Source organism: Netta rufina, assembly GCF_964035555.1.
Source record: "Netta rufina genome assembly, chromosome: 6".
NCBI lineage: Eukaryota > Metazoa > Chordata > Aves > Anseriformes > Anatidae > Netta > Netta rufina.
Genome location: NC_140129.1, coordinates 24,605,172 through 24,627,662, shown reverse-complemented (window position 1 = coordinate 24,627,662; position 22,491 = coordinate 24,605,172). Strand labels below are relative to the sequence as shown.

The 22,491-nt window shown below is 40.3% G+C and overlaps 1 protein-coding gene across 9 annotated transcripts in view; it reads left to right on the top strand.

Moving 5' to 3' along the window:
- Positions 1 to 22,491, top strand: part of KALRN (kalirin RhoGEF kinase) — a 493,218-nt gene that overhangs the window by 349,888 nt on the left and 120,839 nt on the right. For all 9 annotated transcript variants that reach the window (XR_014618580.1, XR_014618581.1, XM_084289498.1 and 6 more), the window contains exons 25-33: positions 107 to 216; positions 2,570 to 2,639; positions 4,333 to 4,422; positions 7,405 to 7,497; positions 8,882 to 8,993; positions 10,268 to 10,458; positions 10,869 to 10,970; positions 11,650 to 11,792; positions 13,125 to 13,227. Coding sequence is in view for 7 of the 9 variants with exons in the window: in XM_084289498.1 (XP_084145624.1) it covers positions 107 to 216; positions 2,570 to 2,639; positions 4,333 to 4,422; positions 7,405 to 7,497; positions 8,882 to 8,993; positions 10,268 to 10,458; positions 10,869 to 10,970; positions 11,650 to 11,792; positions 13,125 to 13,227 (1,014 nt within the window). In the remaining 2 variants the exon portion in view is untranslated. The remainder of the gene's footprint in view (positions 1 to 106; positions 217 to 2,569; positions 2,640 to 4,332; positions 4,423 to 7,404; positions 7,498 to 8,881; positions 8,994 to 10,267; positions 10,459 to 10,868; positions 10,971 to 11,649; positions 11,793 to 13,124; positions 13,228 to 22,491) is intronic.

Here is a 22,491-nt window from a genome sequence, read left to right as displayed (position 1 = left end):
TGTGTAGTTCCCTTGTCAGCCCATGCCTTCGGCAAGAAAGCAAGGAGATCTATGCTTTTTCACTGCATTTATTCTCTGAAAGCTAAGAGTTTTTGCTGTCTTCCAGACTTACCTTTGGGAAATGACAAGTGGAGTGGAAGAAATACCCGCTGGGATCCTTAATAAAGAACACATCATCTTTGGCAATATTCAGGAGATATATGACTTTCATAACAAGTAGGTTTTCCTAACATTTATGTTGATGTTTACTGACTAAGGAAACCAAAAGCATACATATACCTACACATCTATGTGGTGTCTGCTCTGAACGCCTACAGTAGAATGTACAGCAGAGTGTAAAGTAATTGATCTAGATTTATAAAATAATGTTTGATTTCATTTTGTTTTGTTTTTCTTTACAAAAAAAAAAATGAATTGCATTTTTGTTTAAACTGTGCCTACAGCTGATTAACAATGTTGAAGTCCTATTATACCAACAGTTTGTAGTCTTACGCATGTTTTCCATCTCACAGCACTGTATTTGTGCTTTGCATGTCTTCCATTTGAGGAAGAATGGGGCACTGAGGTAGCAGCCATACTCCTTCAGCTTTACAGTTTAGGAAATGAGGTCTTCTTGATGGATGCATATTATTTTTCATATATATAGCATCACAACCATATCCTTATCAAAATGTGAGAACTGCAGCCTTTGGCTCCATTATAGCTGCATGTCTCCAACTGGTGGATGTGAATTCATAGTAATGTTCAGCAAAATTAAAGGAGTAGAAACTTTGGAATTAACTTTTATTGTTTCTGATGCTTGTGAGTGACTTAATAACTGAGGAACGCTGTGCTCTGAGGTTACTTGTTGCCTAGGGAGAGGCTGATAGGTGACGCTTTTGTGTGAATTGATAGTGTTTATATTAATCAGATGGATATCAAGGTTATCAATGGTAGGACTTTGTCATTGGTATCTGTTGGTAAAAAAAAATACTATCACATTCAAAGGATTGATCGTGGCAAAATTTAGTAACATCATGGTACCACAGCTGTGACTCTCTCTAAATCATGCTGGGGTGAGAGCTGATAAGTAAAGTGAACATTTTAAGTGGAAATTATGAAATAGAAAATAGATCAGGTCTGGAAGCTTGTCTGTCAAAAATACAATCTCTTGGAAAACACAAGGGGAGGAAAAAGAAATGGCTGACATGAGCTGGATTAAAAAGCAGCTTTCTTGCCACTTAGAGACTCACTGTGTTTAATCTGTAAGTAACAGTGCTCCCTTTTATCAAGATGAGACTGTATCAGATATGCTTAGAGAGCATTGTTTCCCTGATATAATATGAATGCAATGGGAGTTACAACACTTAGGGATGCTGAATCCCACAAGTTCAGTTTGAATTTCAAAGTCTGTCTTCAAGTTGTACATCAGAAGCAAGGCAGTTTGAAAAACAGCTCAGAAGACTGTTCTCTGTAGAAGTTCTGGGAGACTTTCAGTGCTTCAGACAGGTAAATGTGCCATTGTATGCACATGAATATGGTCCAGGAGAGGCTACTGTTTGCATGCTTCAAAGCATTACAAAATAGTAGAGTCAAACTACATATTAGATTAAAAAGACCTTTAATTAATGGATGAATTGACTTACAGCCCACAAGAATTGTGCAGTCATACCAACAAATATTCTTCCTCATTTAACTATGCCAGGATCACCCAGTTGCCTTCCCACTTCCCCTCTCCTCTCTGTGATGCTGTTTTCCTTTCAGTGACTCTGACCAATGACATCTGATTACTCTTTTTGACTTTCCCTCACTCTCAGCTGCCACCCCCTTCAGCCCTCAGCCATGCCCCACAGCTCCCTGTTGCTGGTTTCTCCTTTCTCTGACCTATCCTTTACCAGCTCGCTGTATGCGCATCATCCTTTTCCCACCAGAGCTTCTAACAACACTAAAATAAATTGTCCCCTTCATACCTGCACTCTCCACAATCTTCTGCTTTGGACAGAGATGTTAATGCATCCCCCAACCTGATTCAGGGCAAAGGAAACAGCACACATAGTTGCTTCTCCTTCTGCAACTTCTGTTTCATGTTGCTCTTTCCACCTTGGCACTGTATAAGGCTCTGTCTGAAATCAGAGATGTCACTCACAGTACAAGGTGATGGGAGCAAGTTGATTATGAAATCTTTATGTGGGGAATTTACTACTTACCCACAAAGTGTCATGCTTGTTTAAATTGTTCTTTGCTCAGAGTGCTGAGATTCACAATGGGAAGCTGGAACATTTGGGCTCCTGTTTTTGAACCACTTCACAAGATCTTTTTGAAGATTTGGTCTGGTTCTTGAATATCACTTTGTCTTCTCGGACACGCTGGACCCTTACCTGTTTCATTATAGTTGAGTGGGGCATGTTTATACTCAAATAGCAAAGCATGCCTTTGCAAAGACACAGTTTCTTCACTGGCAGCACACTTTATTAGCCTCACAGTCAAGTTACAACTATTGATCATTAACACTGATCAGCTCATTGGTCATTCTGCTTCTCCTGGGTATTTGACTGTAACTAATTATATGGGTGTCTTCTTTTTTTTTTAGCATTTTCCTGAAAGAACTCGAGAAATATGAACAACTGCCTGAGGATGTGGGCCATTGCTTCGTCACCTGGGTAATGAGCCTTCTTTTTATTTATTCAAATTAATTCCTCCAGTACAGACAGAAACAAGCTGAGAATTGGTGCAGGGGTTACATCCCTGGAGAAAAGTGAAATCAAGAGTTAATCTGTAATGAGGACTGTTTCCAGCATCACCCTCTCAGGATGGAAGCTCCCTTCCTTAACTCTTCTCTTGAGCGGTATGAAACCTTCTGGAGTACCACTCCTTGTCCTGCACTGACCAACACAGTACTTACCTCTGACGGTTCAAGAGCCTGTTCAAAAGGAATTTATCAAACCAAATCTGTATTTAAGGTGACATTTATTCCTTTGCAAAGGACCCTGCAAGGATGAAACATTTAAAATCATAATCTACCCTCCTTAGAGAGTTTTAGTCATGCATGAGGCCTTTACAAAGGCATGAGCATCTTCTTTTATCAACATTTTGCTTCAGAAATGAGTGTCAAATTGCTGAGCCACTGTACTCTCTCATTCCATTACCCACTGCCATGAAAATTTCCAGCAGGACTTTGAAATCTTGATGCTAAGAGTCTTCATGGGAATAGGAGGCTCCAGGAATTGGCTATGGTAATTTATCTATATGAAAAATGTTATTTTTTCAAAATATTTACCAGACAGTTCAACCTTCTTCATGTTTGTTTTTTGTTTGTTTGTTTTTTGTTTTGTTTTTCCTGCTGGTTTTATTGATATTTTAAAACTGTGAATTAGTATTTTTGAAGTCATTACGGAACCTTTTCACTTACCAAAAAAATGAGCATGTTTGGATGATTTTGAATATGCTTTTAATTTGAAAACATGGCACAAATACTGATGAAATGGATTCAGAAATGTAGTTTACAAGGAAGAGGTTACATATTTATGAAAGATGAATGCATTTACGTATCATTCTGTGCAAGATATTCATGGTACCGCATCACCTCAGCAACAGTACTTGCCAAGAGCTGTGCTTATAGATGTATATGCAGAATTGCCTGCCCAATTTCAAGGTCCTGTTATTTAGATTCATGGTATCAAAAAAGCAATAGTAATCAAAGGAGGCCATCCTCTTCTGCCTGCCTCTCTCTCTCTGAGACCAGCGTTGAGTGATATGAAACTGCTCTAAGACAGGACTGCACAGATGCTTTTAATTTCCTCTTAAATAAATTAGGAAATGAAATGCAAAACACTCTTAGCACAACATAAAGTTTGAGCCATTAAAGTCTGAACCAAGGTAGGAAAAGCAAGTTTGAGCCAGACATCACAAATCGGAGCCAGTCTTAAGACGAAAGTGCTGGCTCAAGCCACTTTCAGCTAGGTGAGTGTCTTGCCAGGAGTTCTCATGCTGGCTTTATCTGCAAGTAGGTGATAGAGCCAACACTTCATGATTGGGATTTGGATGCAATCTGTGTAACCTCATCAGAGCTCTTAGAAATTGTTTTTCAGCTGGATTAAAGTTTTAGGCCTTCCCTCTGTCACATTTGTTAAAGAAAGCCTCCCATAGCTGTTACATGGTGCACCTCATTCCCCTCAGAACTGCTCAGGTAAGGTGTGAACTGCCTCTAAGTCTTCCATTCTTAATTCATATTTCTCACGTTGCTTCGAGAGGTGGGGGTTTGTCACTTGTATTTGTCCTGGTGAGCCCTAATGAGGGACTGTGCGAGCAGAGAAATAGCTTATCTTGCTTTTCCCTTGATGTTTGTTTTCACAGGCAGATAAATTTCAGATGTATGTCACCTACTGCAAAAACAAGCCCGACTCCAGCCAGCTCATCCTGGAACACGCAGGGACTTTCTTTGATGTAAGCAGCCACTGCCATTTTCCTTCAGCACACATGCTGCATCCGAAACACCTCCTCTTTACATCTGAGCAACAGATTCATTTTTGTGCCTTAACATTTGAGTTTTCCATTCCACTGCAGATACCACATGCTGTGAAAACTGATAGGCTGTAGTGTGATGTGTGATCTTCATCAGTGTGGCAAGTCATTTTTAATGGAGGCAGGCACTCTCATGGGAACCTTTGTGCATTTTTCAGACCCAGTCCTTTCTGAAGGTCTGGTTTAGATATACTCTATGCTTCCGGGTTTAGCGGTAAAATGAAAAGCAAATCCCAATATATTTTATGACCTGAAATCCTTAAGTCCAAAACAAGATCCTGTCCTCCTGTTCTGCAAATCTAACCCACCCTAGTAAACATTTGCCTCATCATGCTAGTAAGGGACTCCATTGCCTGCAATTAGACTGTTTCTCTTACAAGCAATACACCCGGTTATAAACATTTGCAGGCTCCCATCACGGTTTTGTGGACTGAGAAAAAAATCGTTGATGTTTCTCAGTACTTTTATACTAAGCACTCCCTCTGATTTTTGGAACCTCATGCAGTTTTCCATGCCTGTCTGCTAGCTTATAGCTTTAAGTAATTGTCTTTCTGAGGAAACACAAACCAAAAGCAACCCTCCCTCCCCAACCCCCAATAAATAAATAAATGAATACCCCTTTATGTCTCTTTTCCAAAGAGAAACCCTTTTACAAATCCTTAAGACTCAGCAGTATCCAACCTATGATGTGGTTGGCAATTGACATGAATCAGTTCCTCTGGGTTTTGTCTGTGCCACTGATCAGTTAAACTCAACACTGAAGGGGCTCATGTGAGCCAGAAGAAAAGTAATGAAGGGTTTTGTTTTTGTTTTTGTTTTTGTTTTTGTTTTCCGTGTTGCCTAATGGTGAAAGTAGAATTGAACCGAAATGGATTTTCCAGGAGGTGGCGCTTGAGCCTGTTGAATGGTGTGCACTGGTTCTCCATGTTGTCTATCCCAGGTCTATCTGTAAGGTCCTCTGCTGCCCTGTGCAGAGGATATTTTTTATGTTTGCCTGGGTTGCTGTCGTTGCATATAAGACTACATGTTGATCCTGTTTGCAGCTCAGCTGGGTGCAAGACAACTGCTAGCTCAGTGCCTCACACACCTTCAGTTCTCCCAAGCCCTTAGGACGCTTTTCAACCCAAGTAGTAACTTAAGCTCTGTCTAATGGTGAGCCATTGTATGCTATAACATGAACTAAGCTTGCTTCAAACAAGAACCAGAGCAAAGATGAGAGCACATTGCTCTGTGGCTAGGCTGCTTCAAATCTCGTTCAGGTATCTCTGTGCCTGGCAGTCACAGTCAAGCAGGTTGCTGTCTTATTCTGAGACTTCAGAGACCAAAGGGAAGAGCTGCAGGGAGAACGTCCCTCTCCAGCAGTGCATTTATCTGATTGCATGTAGCAGTGCTACTGCTTTCCAGCTGCAGGCTCCTACAAAGCAGGGACATCTGTTATTCCACCAACCTCCTCTGCTTTTATGCAGCCTGACCAGGGAGCATCCTGGCAGAGAAGGGGGTGTCCAAGGGGGACACATCTTGCTGGGAGCATGTCATGCTGCTCAAAGAGCTGGAAGGAAGGAGTAGTGCTGAATTAATCACTTAGATCCTACAAAAATTAGTGTCCTTAGCCAGCTTTGGGAAGTTCACAGGTGTGGCCAAAGCCATGCTGTCTCACGCAGTTACTAATTGAAGCCCAGCTGTCTGCTCTGCAGACACCACCAAACACAGAGCCAGCCGTGACTCAGCTTCATGCAAACTCTCCTAAGCCCCACACAGAGTCCCTTTCCTTTTGGGTCTTGTTCACGGCACAGACATTTATTTCAGAAAGAAAAAGAAAAAAATGCCTAGTACAAAAACCAACACCATCTGTTGGCACGTTTTGTGAAAAAAAATGGCTATTTTTGCATCTCAGCATAAACACTAGAGCTAAAATAAATAAATAAAAAGTAGTATTCAGCAGAAAATCAAACTGTTCTTGGCAGCTCTTCCCCCTTCATCTTGTGCAACCTCTTCACTTTATAGCCTAAAAGTTACCCTCCAGCCTCAGATAAATCCCATTCCCCCCCTTCCTATCTCTTCCCCTCATACTGGGGTATATCCTGGCCAGGAGGGGGGCAGGCATGCCCAGAGCCTGGCGGAGGCAGAGGAATCCCAGCCTGTCCTACTTCAGCACAGAACCTGTCCCTGAAGGGTAGCAGGGATCAAATATTACAAATCTTTTAGATGACTAAGTATGTGCAGTAGGGTCTTCAGGGATTCTCAGGAGCTCCCACTGGAGTCCTTTGCAGACCTCACCCAGTACCTATCTGCGATGACTCCAGAAGTTCATGAGCACGTCACAGTGATCAGCCCAGACATTTGGCTGCCATTCAGAAGCACTCAGTGCTGTAAGAGGTATCATAAGGGCCTCTCTCCTGGCCCCCAGCTGCTGCCTCAGAACAGCACAGGTCTGTCAGCACTGTCAGCTGCGTTGCTCCCATGTGGATATTTCAGCTACCTCAGGGCTCTCAGATGGTACTAGCTGCTTATGTTTAGACAGCTAAATTGCACCCTACTTGTGCAATTTAATTTAATGTCACTCCATTTTAATTGAACGTTAAAACTCTGCTTTCAGCCTTCGTAGCTAAGAGAAACCAGTTGACATGACAGATAAGTCACATTTAAATCAAAGCCTGTGTAGTTTACTCAGTGTAGCCTTAGCTCAACTTGCACAGTGCTCCTGCAGTCTGAGTGGCCATAGGGGGACACTGCAGTTTATTGCCAGCCTCTCTGAAACCACACTATTTGTATGTGAACTTGAAGAGAGTTAAAATGCTAAACAAAGAAATGCAGAGATACAGAGCTGACATTTGTTATGGGTGGTTCCGTCTGGCAGGGGGTTTACACTTTTCCATGACTGACTGCTGTTTTTATCTCTTCTAGGAAATTCAGCAAAGGCATGGTCTGGCGAATTCTATCTCTTCTTATTTAATCAAGCCTGTCCAGAGGATCACAAAATACCAACTCCTACTGAAGGTACCTTAGTGAGCTGCCCAAATCAGCTCACGCAGAGCAGTTCACAGTTGTAATGAGTTAACTTTTATTCTATAAGGAGCTGCTTCATCAAGCTGTCCGTGATCTGTAAGCAGCTACTGCTGAGCTGCTGCTCCTACTACCTGGGCCTGAGCATGACAACAAAGTGTGAAATCAGGTTGCATATTTTAAAGGAAAATATTCACAGAAAGGAGTAAAAAAAAAGAAAAAAAAAAAAAAAAAAAAAGCAAACAGCAAACAAGTGATGGCTTGTTCCAGCTGGTTGTGGGTGTACAACCTGGATTTAATCCTGAAGAGCAAGAACTGGGAAAGGGAAATTGAAAGGATGGCAGAATGGTTTAAGTTTCCTTTTCTTCTTGCTATAGCATTTGTGACATAATATTTTAATTAAGGGCTTCAATGACAGCAGTCGTGAACTTTGGAAAATAATTCTTTACCGAGATTCCTGTTAGATTCTGTTTGGGGACGGACACTTTTGTGTTTGAAATACAGGGAAAACCTTCATATACAAAACAGACTTAAAAATGAAGCACTAACATTTTCCATTTAAAAATAACAACAACAAAAACTTTTGATTGGTTTCTTGTAAATTGGTTATAGTTTTTTGCCAAATCTTGTCAATAGCTGAATTTTAGATATAACTTAACCAGCTGTTGTTCAGTTCTAAACTAGAAAAGCAAAGAAAAAAATATCTTAGGGATAATGGAAGAGACAGGTTCTGACCTTGACAAGCTAGGACCATAGATGATATTTGCATCTCTTTCAATGCATGTTTCCTGCGTACAAATGGAGTGGTGTGCTGTACTACCAAGGTACTTACTGGGTACAATCAGTGTTTCAACAAATTTGTGCTTTGTACCAGTTTACTGAAACAATGTGCTTACAGTCTTGTGAGTGCTGTGGAACAACAAGTCTGCACTGCGCAAACCAAAGCTACTGGGATGGCTAAAACAGTCCTTCAGTTGTCACCCTTTGGGTTCCTTCTAAGATGACTCTTTCTAGAAGGGACCTGCCTGCCCTGGGCACAGCGCCCTGCCAGACCTGCCACAGACATGCTGCTGGAGCAGGCTGGGATCCTGCTCCCCAGCTGGGGAAACATGGTAGCTAAAACACGGGCATAAAACCTCAGAAACCCTCTGAGTGCAGTCTCGTTCAATAGCACCTTGACTCATCTTGGTTTATAGTCCTTCCCATATGATACCCAATATTTTTGAGCATCCACAGTGAGTTTTGATGAAATTCAGCTTTTTCCTGTCACTGTTAGTGACATGGTCCCAACTTTGCACTCTACATACCAAGAAACACAACATGAGATAGAGACAGCATGGTCAGAGTTTGCTTACAGGTGTTCTGCATTGCTTCTTAGGAACTGCTAACCTGCTGTGAGGAAGGCAAAGGGGAGCTCAAAGATGGTCTGGAAGTGATGCTCAGTGTCCCCAAGAAGGCCAACGATGCAATGCATGTCAGCATGCTGGAAGGTATGGGTGGATGGGGAAAGGAAAGGACTTGGGTGTGAATTGAGTCTTCTTGCAACTTGTTTAGAAGGTTAACACAGGTTGGCTGTAGCAGTACTGTTGGCTGGCTATCACTTTCAGGACATTCCCAGCTCCTTCTGAAATTTCTTCAAAAGTCTTGGAGACTGGCTAGGAAGTTTTGGAGTTTTGTTTACATTTATGTATAAAATATTTACATATGTAGTATATGTGTATGTTATGTATACATTTATTTGTATAAATACATCTGAATGTATATGTAAACATATGCAATATATATATGCTGAAGATTTTCCTACGTACTGAAACAAAAATACCTTCTGAAACAGTATCAGTTTAGCTGCTCACAGGTGTAATAATTATTGGATGAAAATATTTCTAACATCTAAACATCTCAACATTTCAAAAGAAAAAGTTCTGTTTTTCTGAGTCAAAACAGTTTGTGTTTCAAAATATTAGTATATGTATAATCAGCCCAAAGGGAAAAAAAAAAAAAAAAGAATCACAAAAAAGTACAAAAATATATATTCCAAATTTATAGAAAATGTTTTCATTGGAGAGAAGTGTGTCCCATGGGCTGCTGAGATAGCAGCGAGAAGAGCACCTTGTACCCAGCCCACACCTGTGAACTGTCCCCAGGACTCCCTTTTCCATCAGGCCTCCAAGTTATGTGGAGGGTATCCTGCAATCCTTAGATATGAAGGTTTTTAACATGCAGCTTGGAAGATGAAGAACTACTTCTGGAGGGCATGTTTCAGACAGCCTACTGATTTGCTCTTATACATGTAGCTCCCCCAGCACACTGCTTTGGGCTCAGACGGACTCTTGGAGGTTGGGTTAGCATGCTTGAGGGCATCATGGTATGACAGAGTACTTCTAGCCACAGCATCTTAGATTCCTCTGAAGTTGTGGTGACACACATAAGATTCCTTGCGTTGCAGTTCTGTGTACAGTAACCACCACCGAAAGCTTTAAAGATAAATATTATAATTTATCTTTAAGTAATTACTACTATTCTTAGCTGAAGTCTCATTTAGCACATAAGACATTTGGCTCTGATGAAATAATTATGATTTGGCAGTAGACAAAAAAAAAAAAATATTTTCACCAGGACAGTAAATGCCCATTAATGTTCTTTCAGAATATGCATAAAAAACAGAAAGACCCTTTTATTCCAAATCCTCCTAGCTCTGTTGCTTCTGGGCATTTCTGCCCCCAAGAACAAGTACTAGCCGATGTGTTTTGTGTGCTCTGTTTAGGGTTTGATGAGAACCTGGACGTCCAGGGAGAGCTGATCCTTCAGGATTCCTTCCAAGTGTGGGATCCCAAGTCTTTAATTCGGAAAGGCCGTGAGAGGCATTTGTTTCTCTTTGAAATCTCTTTGGTGTTTAGCAAAGAGATCAAAGATTCTTCAGGACATACAAAATATGTTTACAAGAACAAGCTACTGGTAGGTGTGGCTGCAAAGAAATATTCTGGGTGTTGCATTTCTTGTAGGTAGAAGTAGAGTTTGGGGGATGGCTTGTACTTCCCTGTCTTGGGTTGGAGATGCTTATGCCACCTGGAGGGGCTGGCTCTGGGCCCTGTGGGAAGCCAAACTCACAGCGAGTCTGGGGAGGTTTAAGAGAGTGAGATGTGATGGGTGGGTGGGAAGTGCAAGGAGGACCACTTAAACTATTCACTCTTTCTTGACATACCCTGATGGTTTTCTGTCTTTTACCTGTGTGTAGTAAAACAGAGACAAGATCTCATTCCCCTATCCATCCCTGCCTCCTCTGATTCTCCCTAAAACTGTAAAGTTGTCTGGATTCATGAGGCTTCATTTATATGAAATCTCTTACCGTCTTTCCTCCACACTAGACCTCAGAACTGGGAGTGACTGAACATGTGGAAGGAGACCCCTGTAAATTTGCTTTGTGGTCTGGACGAACACCATCCTCAGACAATAAAACAGTGCTGAAAGTAAGTCTTTTTTTTGTTTATTTCCTTTGCCTTTAGAGCTGCTAGTTGAGGCCTCAAGAGCCCTAAATGGAAGGTCAGTTTCTTCCACTCTCATACTCACATGGCTTCCATATCTGTTGGTGGGGTCATGCCTGCGTCAGGAGCAATTCGGATCCAAGGCCACAGTCTGAGTCAAGCCTTGCTGAAATCGCATCTCTTGCAATCTCGACTAAGCAGCTGCACACTAACACAGGACACATCTTGGGGTGTTTTCTGGGAGGTGTAATTCCCTTAGTCCTATGCCACTGGGTTTGTTGACAGTCAACATTTTCCTCAGCCCTCCAGAGCTGACAGCCATTTCTGTCAAGTGATTTTCAAATGAAGAATTTTTTTGGTAGTTATTTAGTCTGAGGAAATCCCACTGTGCACTGATAACCTATTTCCTCTCCACAGAGCACACTGTATTGCTAGCATTAACTATATTTATCCAGAGCTTAGCTGCTTTGCTGTTGCTTGCCAAGTAGGTCTGGTAAAATACCCTCAGTTGGGGTTACCAGGTATCCAGCAGCTAGAACAATACATCAGAGAGGAGAAGCGGTTAATCATGCATTTTTATCAGCCAACCACGATTCTTCTACATAGAAGGTGATACGCTGGGAATGTGATAGAGTGTCTGTCTTTCTGCCTTGTGGAACTTCAGGCGTCCAGTATTGAAACGAAACAAGAATGGATCAAAAACATCCGGGAAGTCATTCAAGAAAGGATTATCCATCTGAAAGGAGCTCTGAAAGAGCCAATTCAGCTCCCCAAGACACCAGCAAAGCAGCGAAACAACAGTAGAAGGTAACCTCAGTCATTGCATACAACATGAAATCATTAGAGGTTTATCAGCCGACAGCAGTGTAGTGTCTGTGGACTCTTTACTGGATTCACTTGCGTTTCTTACTATAGTTGAAAGCAGTTTTCATCATCTTGCATTTTATGTTGTTTTGGCAAAAGTAACTTTTCTATTATATTCATGCAAAGGTCTTTAATTTTACTACTCTGAAGTATTGGAGAAAAATGAACAGTAAAAATTCTTCAGAGTCCAAGGTTATGTTTCTTTCCCAAAGGAGAAATTACCTATTTAATTGAGTATTAACAGATTTTTATTTTTTTTCCTGTTTGGCATTTTGAATTGTTTGACAATGAAAGTCATAGCTGGTCATTACAGTATATTACTAGGATGAAGAATCTGTGTTTCATCATCAAATTCAAATTCATTTCATCCTAGAAAATAATATTATTTTTTTTGTTCAACCTCTTTCAATTCTGGATTAAATAGAAATTATATAAAACTGATTATTCTTTCGTTGCCAGGCTGACATTCCCAAAAGCCACTTGCAGTTTGAGCATCTCCCCTTCCTCATCAAATATTATCATGTATCCAGTCTCATAATACAGGCTGTTTTATAGAGGTATCCAAAGAGTGAGTAAGCTAGTCATCTAGAAGCAAGGCAGAGATCCAGAGCTTTCTTCCTGGGGACATGTGCCAATCTAAGAGCTTTCTAGTGCAGTGTTGTTGTTTATGTTATAATTTATTGTATTTTGTATTATTGAAATATTTTGAAAGACCGATAAAAATTTAGGAGAACTGCAAAAGGGAGAAAATACCCTCTGCTGGCAGATTCATAGAGGTAGTCTCAGAGAGCAATACACTGTCATTATTCATATTTGTTTGGATATCATTTTATTGCTTAATATTAAATTCCTGAAAGTGTGGTTCCTGTGAGACAAGAGAAATGTCCTTTCCTTCTGTGCCACATGTAGCCAGGGCTGAATGGTTTTGGTTAAGGCAGAAATCTAATTTAAGGAAAATTTCTGCCTAACACCCTCATTACAGAGCTATTTCTGAACACCAGAGCTTTCTGTGCTGTAAATACGCAGGCAACAGCCATCCTGTTTCCAGCAACAAACGTGGTGATTATGTGCTAATCCCAACCCGATGTCTGAGGGTTACATCATTTTAAATTGCAAGCTACACAACAACATAGGCTGTATCGGTGAGGTAATTTTAGTGTAAAGCCAGCCCTGGCACGCTGATTCGGCACTTCTCAAATCCACCTATAAAGTTGTGCACATTCCAAGGTGGTGCATTAAGTAAGCATGGTTGTTTTCCTCTTATGTCTTTTGCAGAGATGGAGTAGATGATGCAGACAGCCAAGGAGACGGCAGCAGTCAACCAGACACCATTTCCATTGCATCCAGGACATCACAGAATACAGTGGACAGTGATAAGGTAGGACTGAAATGTGAAAATACACTGCAGCTAATTGGCCCCAGAAAAAAAATGTAAGTGAAAAGCAGAATAGAAAAGACATAACACAGCAACCTGACTTCTACTGAGTCAAAACTTGTATTCCCTTTTGCTAGGCTGTTAAATCCAGCCTGTTTCTGGATGCTCATCAGTACCACTGTTTTACATGGTAACATCTTTTGCTGCAGCTTCTTTGTAGTTAGTACATAGAGTTTGAATTGGCTCTGAAGAAACAGCCCAGAGCAACCTTTTCTTTCCCTAGTAAAACCTGCCTTTTGGGAGCCAGCTTCTGAATCAGTGAACAGTTGGTTGCGTTCCACATTTACCCTTTGAGCTAAAATCACTAGTTTGTTGGAGGGAATACAGGTGCTTACACACCAATTAATAGAGCAAAACTGGGATCCTGGCTGGTATCTTGAGAGCCTGGGAGACCTACCCTTTCCAGAGACTGTGATTCTGGACCCTATGCCTCGTGGACATGTGGTGGAGCATATGGATGGCCCCAAGACGCGCTGCGTTCTGTTGGATTGCTGCATGCTGTCGGCACGTATGTACTCGACGGTTTGTTTGTCAGACAATCTGAGTCCAGATTCTCAGCTCCACGAGGATGCCTGACTTGAATTTGTCACCCTGATACCTCCAACTGCTGTCTTCAGCAGTTGGTGGTAGGAGTAAATGGGCTGTTAGTGAGAATTTACTTCAGCTAAGCTGATGAGTTTTGTCATATCCAACACGAGAATATCCATATTCTCTTCATGTGTTGTTTTGAAACTGTTTAGCTTGCAAAGGGATGAATTCTGCAGAATCATTCTGAATTTATCTCTGTGTCAGGGCTCTAATTATGTTGCTCTTTGCACAGAGTAGGAAGGTATCTTCATAAACTCAGAATTCATGTTTATGGTCATAAGGTTCACAAATGCAGTGTAGTGCAGAAGGTATTTTTTGAAAGCTTTTGAAAGCTTTTGAAAGCTGGACTCAGAAATAGGAATTAATTGAGTTAATTGCAAATTACCTTTGGAAGACCACCTATTATATTTATCTTAAAAGCATGTTCCCATGTTGTTGTTTTTATTATTATTTTTTTTTATTTAACTAAGAATGTGCCTTAGAAAAGTATTACTCCAAAGGCCACTGTAATATATGCAAATACTTTGCATGATGTGAAAGAATTACTTTCTTATGTCTTTAATCCATGTGGAATCACCATGCTTTTCCATGTTTTTCGCATTTATCATTCCTGACAAAGGCCCTAGCTCAGTAGAATACTTGAGCTCATGCTTAATTTTAATCATTCACATAAGCTTTGCTGTTTTGCCCTGCACCCATTGACTCAGTTGCATGAATTAGGGAAGACAGGCAAGCTCTGGTAAGACACCCCACACTGCTGTAGCTGCATATAAGATCTATAGGGCCAGCAGCGCCAGAGATGTTGGGCTGTGCCTTGAAAGACAGCACATCATTGCAACAGCTGGTTTAAGGATACAAGGCTGGAAAGAGTTGTAGGAATTTCTGCCTACAGATCTTGTCTGAACTGAAAGGTAAATGCATGTGGGATAAACTGAGCACCAAATCACACAGGCAAAAATTTGTTACCACTGATGACAGGCTAAATCAGTTCTAGGGTTGGGCCATGTTACTTTTTAAAGATAGATAGGTTCACTTGCTGATTTAAAGCTATTTGTGGTCATGCAACTGTATATATACATTTACTGGATAGAAACAAATTCCAGTTTACTGTTAAAGCTTAAATGTATGTGCTTTGTTGAGTCTGAGCAACTGGTGTAGCATCCATCCTGAGATAGAGAGGCAATTCCTGCTAAAGCACTTTCCTTTTTGTCACTGATGCTAGTGCCAGCGAACTGTGGAGAATTTAGCCCCCAAAGTACTCCATTTCCATGTCTTCGCTGCAAGGCAAGTGAACTCCCCACATAGTTTTATGGTTCTCTTTTTTTTTCTACACAATGTTACCCCAGTTAATGACAGCTGGAGCTGAGTTGTCTTACTTCCCCTTGCAGGCCCACCTGTGTTCAGTCTCAGCACAGGTGCAGGCTTTTCCACTGTTTGCTGTGCAAGGCCCTGAGCACAGACTGGCATCTGCTAAGAGGGAATTCTGTGTTAGCGGATCCCGAAGCTGTGCAAGGAGCACAGAACTCCTAGTGGTGACATTTCACAGAACTGGAATGATTTGCTGTCATTCCAGGTTATTTTACTCTCCAACTTTGAAAAGGGATTTCTTCCTCCACTGTGTATTTGAGTTTATCTTGTAGGGTGGTCTGACAATCTTGTTGGGAAGATTTACCTTCTCGCATAGACAGGTACTGAGATACCAGTGTTGGAAGACTGTGCCATTTTGTGCTTGCTAGCACAGGTTTCTTGACAGAGTTGACATGATAAATGCTGTAACGTGTTGTAATTAACCTGTGTGGTACTGATAACTGCACCAATAGGTAAAGTGTTCAGCAGATTGCAGTTTCCCTGGCTATTAAACTCTAGCACAGTCACCAGAGTTATTCCCAGGAGTTCAAAGTCAGGCTCTGAGTGACCTCCCTCTGTGCTCCAGTGATATCCCCAACCAGAAGAGCCAGAAGACAACTCCTACCTTTAAGAAAAACAAAACACTTTGGCTGTTCAGAGCAGGCTCATTTACAAGCACATGCAAGAGCTTTGCAGTGCTAGTAGTGTGCCAGGTTGGGAACAGATTAATCATGTGCTGGGAACATTTATGTATTAACTGAGTGCCAGAAACAACTCTGAAGCAGCATTTAAGAATCAACATTACCTGAATTGATATTGCATCTGAAGGCAAAAGAATGCAAAGCTTTAGATGACATGCTTTATCCCTTTCCTAAATTTTGCTTTTATGCCCAAGGATTACCTAAAGCATGAACTGAATTTTCACAGAAGAGAATGCCAAACAACAATTTAGACAGAAAAAAAAAAAAAATCTCAAAGACTCCCAAGTTCAAGAAGCGTTTTGGCTTAATAACACTCCTTGTGCCTCAAGTCACATGTATTTCTTTCAAATTATTTGTAAGCCAACTCCTCCTGGGTTGTGAGTAGTGCTTTCTGTCTCGTGTCTCTTCAAGGCGCAGCCCTAGAGCAAAGCTTTACCTTTGCATTTCAAACTCAAGAAAGGCAGAAGGTATTTTTGTTGTTAAGTGGGCATGAGATAACATTACTGTAAATTCAGCAAGGATTTTGCTTTCTCTGAAGACAGCTGAACCTAGCTGCAATATTTACCAGGGGGATCATTTGGTGTACAGAGTATACTTGACTGGGGGCCAGAAGTGCTGAGTCCTATTTCTACAGAGCAAAATCTGTCATGCGTATGGTGGGTGCCATCACAGATTACATCTCAGGGTGCACTGCACTTACCTTTTTTTCTTTTTTTTTTCTGTTTGGATTAAGAATTTAATCCAAAGGCGGGTGGGAATTCTTCCAATCATTGTGTTTGTACAACACCCAACACAGGATACAGACCAGAATTCAGACCAGTGTTTTGTGTCGAAGATAATTCACAGCAATATTTATGGTAGCAGGCTCCTCTTTGAAATTATTCCTAGTTATATGCCTAGCTCCAAAATCGTTACCAAGTCTTTAAATATTCAGGTTTTCCTGGCTGCAGGCAGGGGTCAGGTGATTATATGAGAGTCTTCAGATTAAAAAATAAAAGAAATCCAAGTCTCTTTAAAAAAAAAAAAAAAGAGAGAGAGAGAGAGATTACTCCTTTCTTTTAAATGAAATGCATGTTTAAGTAGCTTCTTAAATCTGGATCTTAGTCCTTAATATCTTTAATTTTCTTGGATTTTTATCTCACAAAAATATATAAAGCTATTATCCCTGGGCTCAGACATTTCATTTTCATTAAATACTGTGTAGCGAAACCTCAGACTTCAAGTCAGATCTGTAGGTCTGCACCTTTTAAAAAAGAAAAAAAAAAAAAAAAAAAAAGAGAACATATAAAATATTACAATGTTTTTATATATGCAATATGTAACCTAAAATATTTAATAGACCGAAAAAAGAATGATTAGGATTGTCATTTGGGAAAGTATTATGTAGAGGGAAAAAGTGGCTTCATGAGCTGGTCTCACGGAATCAATAGATAACGAACACTATTACACTAAGTGTTATTCCCATTGGGCATCCATGTCAGGTCCTAGGTAACCTACTATGCAAAATTTCTTCATCTTCCTCCAAAAGGCAGAGTAGACGGCTTTTGTTCTGTACAGTAAGCCCTCTTCAACACGTTATCTGAAAACCATTTCTTCGTGAGAAATCCTTGCCCTATTCAGTTCACAGCAGACAGGATTTCAGTCTTTATGTTTGGATTCAAAGCAGTGGGGAATTGCATTAAAAATGCCAGCGTGCAGGGCATTCTCATTTGTTAAGCCCATTGATCTATTGGCTTGTAAACCAGCTGTTTCTGGTGATACTGCTCCATCTTCTAATAGCCTCTTTTTGTTGGCTTTTGCAGAATGCTGAGAACAGCTCTGGTTTCCTCCTGTTGTTTTTGGATAGGGAAAAAAGCACTGAAATGTGAACTGAAAACGTTTTGCTCTTTAAAAATAAATATACATGATATACTTTTGTCTCTTCCATTAGATACTGGACTTAGCTCATCTTAGATTCATCATCAGAAGTCATGAGACTGAGATCTTGACCTCTTCTGCCTTGTTGGTAGAGGTAATTAGTGTAAGAGGGGAGCTCTTAGAACTTAGGCTTTTTGGAAGAAGTGACACAGGAGTGGATTCTCTTTTCTTTAAAGGCTTCAAGTCAAGGCAAAATAGCTTTCTCTCTGCGATATTGTCACTGAAGGAAAAAATAGGATTTGATGCAGGAAGTATTACTTTAGATTCTCTGTTACAAAGGAAACCGGGGCACCAAGTATTTGGGCTCCCTTCTGTCCTTAAAATCCATCATTTCTAAGGGTCTCAGTGCTTGCCAGGAGTAGAGGTAATTACTCAGGTGTAATTCTCAGTTCCTTGGAAGTTTCCTTTCCAAGTAATATGGGAATGAGGGAAGCCTTGATCCCCTTGATGCTACTGATCGTTGGGAGCTTGAGCTCTGTAGAGTCATGCACCAACATGCTGCAAGCTTTCTTAAATAGGTATACGTCCTGGGACTGTTGCCTAGTGTTAATGCATTCTTATTAAAACGCAAATTAAAAAAATAACAAACAGAAATGCCCAGATATTCAATAGTAAAGGAAACCTCTTCTGTAATGTACCTCACATGGAGAATATAAGGGAAATCACTATGTTTATTAGATGCCACCTTCAACATATGCAGTAAAAAGTGGTTGATAATTGCTTCCCATCATAAATTAATCTGGAAATTAAGTATTGAAAGTGCCTAAAACCAAACTGAAAAAACAAAGATCCCACTCTATCCAGGGATCTTGTAAAGAAGTGAAGTATGGTAAGGTGATCAGGAATACTTATCAATACTTAAATTAACAGATTAAATTATGCAATTTAATCTCAAATAAATAAAAACACTTGCTACAAAATGCTGAAACAACAGTAATCATTTTATGAAAATCCCCTTGAAATAAGAACATCAACATAAGGGGAAAAAAACAAAACAACAAAAAAAAAAAAAAAAAAAACAAAAAAAAAAAAACATTTTAAAGCACTGATGCCGATATATAACATTATTTTTTCAAGTAGAGAATGTCTAGATGTGGAATAAAAATGAGAGACATTCACATTTTCAGAGAGGGAATTTAACAGGGAAATTAAAACAATACCATAAGGCAAATGCAGGCATTAATTAATTCTGCTAACAAGAGCACTCTCACTAGGACTGAGCTGACAATTTAATTTTTGCTTAGTTCCTTAGCAAGGGAACCTATATAACAAGCAGATATAAAAACTACATAGCAGATCTCTGTTTCTCTTCAACAGTATTAAAGTTTTCTGCAGCTTTCAGTTATTGAGTTTACTTTCCTGAAGCATTTTTTTTCCTTTGAATCCGCTGGTACTAGGGTTTTTTAAATCATCTCTAAACTCTTACAAAACAGGTACACAGCTAGCGATCCAAGTCCTCTATCCCTCCGGCATTGTTGTGGCACAGCATGTGCATCCCATGATCCAAATTCAGCTTTTTCCTTCTCTGCCTTCTCAGTTCTGTACCGAGTCAGAGCAGGTTTGTGGGCAAGAGGCACCTTTCTGTAGCAGCACGGGAGGAACCCCAAGGGACAAGAACTGCTGACCCTCGGTCGTGCTTGTATCAAAGGTATCACTACAGGCTGGAGTCTTTACAGACCTAGCGCAGTGGGACTGAAGTGAATACAAATCACCTTTCAGTGGCCAGCCACTCTGTCAGTCATTAATGGCTGCTGCAGGCTACAGCTGATGGGAAGGGAGTCAGAAGGCATGATGGAAATTCTGGCTACAAAAGAGCTAAGGGAAAGCATGATCATGGGAACAGGGAGTGGGGTGGTAAAGCAGGCTGCTGCTTAACTACAGCACTTGGAGTATTTCTTTAGAAATCTTCTAGTTTTCCAGAGCCCAGTGAAAGATGTTACATACAGAGCTGTCTGACAGGTGGGGCTGGGCATTGGCTTGGAGAGATTTCTTCCTGTAACCTATATATCTTACTCACAGTAAATTAGGTTAGATTTAGCAGCGGAGAGTTTCTAACAGGGAAAGGAAGTGATTGATTTGGTCTCATTTAGCTAAGTGTTGTTGTGGTTATTCTGCACTGATCCTGTCCAGGCAAGTGACGTTCCCAAATGCAGTAGTGCATTGTCTGGAGTTCTGCTCCCTTACAGTGGCTGATAAATTGTGGTACCACAAGTAAAATTAAATTTATGTAATAGAGAATGACCTCTGACTGTTTAGTGAATTTTTCCCGTAAAGATATGATGGAAAAAATGAGTGAATTATAACCCCAGAGGACAGATTTCTATTGCTTTGACACTGCCCAGCATTGCTGCCGTTATCACACTGAGTTCTTACTGCCCTCACCTGTGGAACAGGGAGAACATGATAGCTAGCAAAGGCAATCCTGAGATAAAATATTTTGGCACTTTAATTAGCCTTACTGAGTGCTCACTAGCTATAGGTTGTTAACTCTTTTCAAGATACTGTCATGTGGTAGCAAAATGTTTATCTTATCAAGGAAATAAATCGTTCAGCCAGGAGCTGACATCTCCCCAGTAGTTGTTTCTTCAGATTTCTTTAAGCTTTGGGAGTCTGCATCTGAATTTATGCTCTACAGGACCAGGCCTAAACTCTGCTTTGGTATAACTTAATCTCTGGTTTGGAGACTTGAATGGCAGATCTCACATTACCTTTTTGTTTGTATACTGATCACTGTGACTTGCAGCTTTGTAGGAATTTACCTGTCTGTCATCTACAAGTGGAGTCAGTGGACAGCTCTTTACTCGGATGTGTAATGTATGTAGCGCACAATCTGCAGCTCCCTCAGCACTGGTATCACTACTGGCAATGCCTTCAGCACAAACCTCCCAGGGCAAATTTGGGGGCCCTGGCCTTTAGGTTTCCCTGAGAACTTTGAAAACATCTCAAAACAAGGGAAAAAGTAATTCTTAACAACCTTGGTTTTCATCCCGGTTTAATCCTGGCATGAATTATGTGTTATCTGTTTTTTCCATCACCCATTTCTAAATGTAACAAGTGGGTGATCAAGAGAAGTGACCTGTCCAAGTGTTGCTGAGGGTAGGGACATTTGCTTTCTGTTGTTGCCAGCAAGTATTTTTGGAGCTGTGGGTGGAGAGAGCACTAAAGGCAGGCTGTCTGGTTTCAAAGAGTTTTCTTAGAAAAGATGTACATATTCTTTTGAAAAGCAAGCAATACATGAACAACTCCTTTTAAAACATGACACTTGTTGCAAGCTTGTGGAAATTTCATAGTAATTTTTCAGGGAACCTTATCTAAAGTCCATACCATGCAGTTGAGCCACATCTATTTCTTTGTGTACTGAGGGGTTGTACAACTTCCCCCACAGCCAAAAAAGAGATGATGACAGTAGATGAATTTCAGCAAAGACATTGTTTTTTTAATCCAGTAGTAAAATTTTAGCAAAGAAATTTCTCAGAGATTTTAGTGTTTCACCAAGGTTTGCTTCATCACAGACAAATATAGCAAAGCCAAAACATAGAATAAGGCACAAGCTTTGCAAAGGGTTCCTTCTTTCTCCCCTCAAAAGACATTTCATGTGAAATGAATAGCATCAGATTTTTAATTATATTATATTTTAGAAGTTTAAATCCCAATGCAGTTGTTTCTAATGCGCTCTGAAAGACAAAAAAAGCTGCCTATGGAGAGCTTGTTGGCTCAGGAGCAGCCTGTAGTTTCATTGCATGGATTCAAATGAATGAATATCAGGAAACTTGGAACATCTGTAGTGTATAGAATACAGGAATAGAAAAGTTAGTGCTCAGTGGCTGATATTCCCAGGGAATAATGTCATAAAAGGCATGCATGAAATTTTCCATGCATTTTAAATATCTTAGCTGGGATTTCTGGAATTGTTGTTGAATTTTCATGGGATTTCTGCTCTAAAAATGCTGTGTCCCCAGAGGAAGGCTATTCCTGTGCTGGTGTATGAACAGTAACTGCTCTGCATTCAAAGGTTTCTTTCCTTCAGTGCAGAAGCAGCAGATATTTTTTTACACCTCTCTCTTTTTTTTTTTCTTTAATTTGCAACTGTAAATAGTAGCAGATATAAAACCAGATTCAGTTGGATGATTAGATGATGAGAAGAGATCCAATTGAAAGTCCCTGAAAGCACAGTCCTATGGAAAGAGATTTTTCAAAGATTTTTTGACAGCATTTTCTTCTATGCATAACTGGCGGTGCGTTGTATTTCTTTTATAAAAAGTTGTATTTACTTTTATAAGTGCATTGTATTTCTTTTATAAAGTACGTTCTTTAGTAAATTTTCATCTAGTTGCTGTCCCTTTCATAAAGAAAGTTTGTTATTGATTTTCATAGATTTTTTTTTTCTTTTTAGGAAGTAAGAATCAGCATTTAGTCTGCTTTCTGTCTTTTCCTTAAACCATTTCAATCTAATGCATCTTCTGGTAGATAATAAGTTAATCACATTGCAAAATCAAACCAAGTCACTCAGATAAAACAAGTGTATGGGACTCCTTCAGGCTGAATCTCTCCTGAGAACAATGCAGGTATGAATGCCAAGGGTCAACACATACATGCAAGGGTATTAAGTGTAATTTCCGTGGCTGCCCACTTGATATCTCCGTTCCATTCCTTC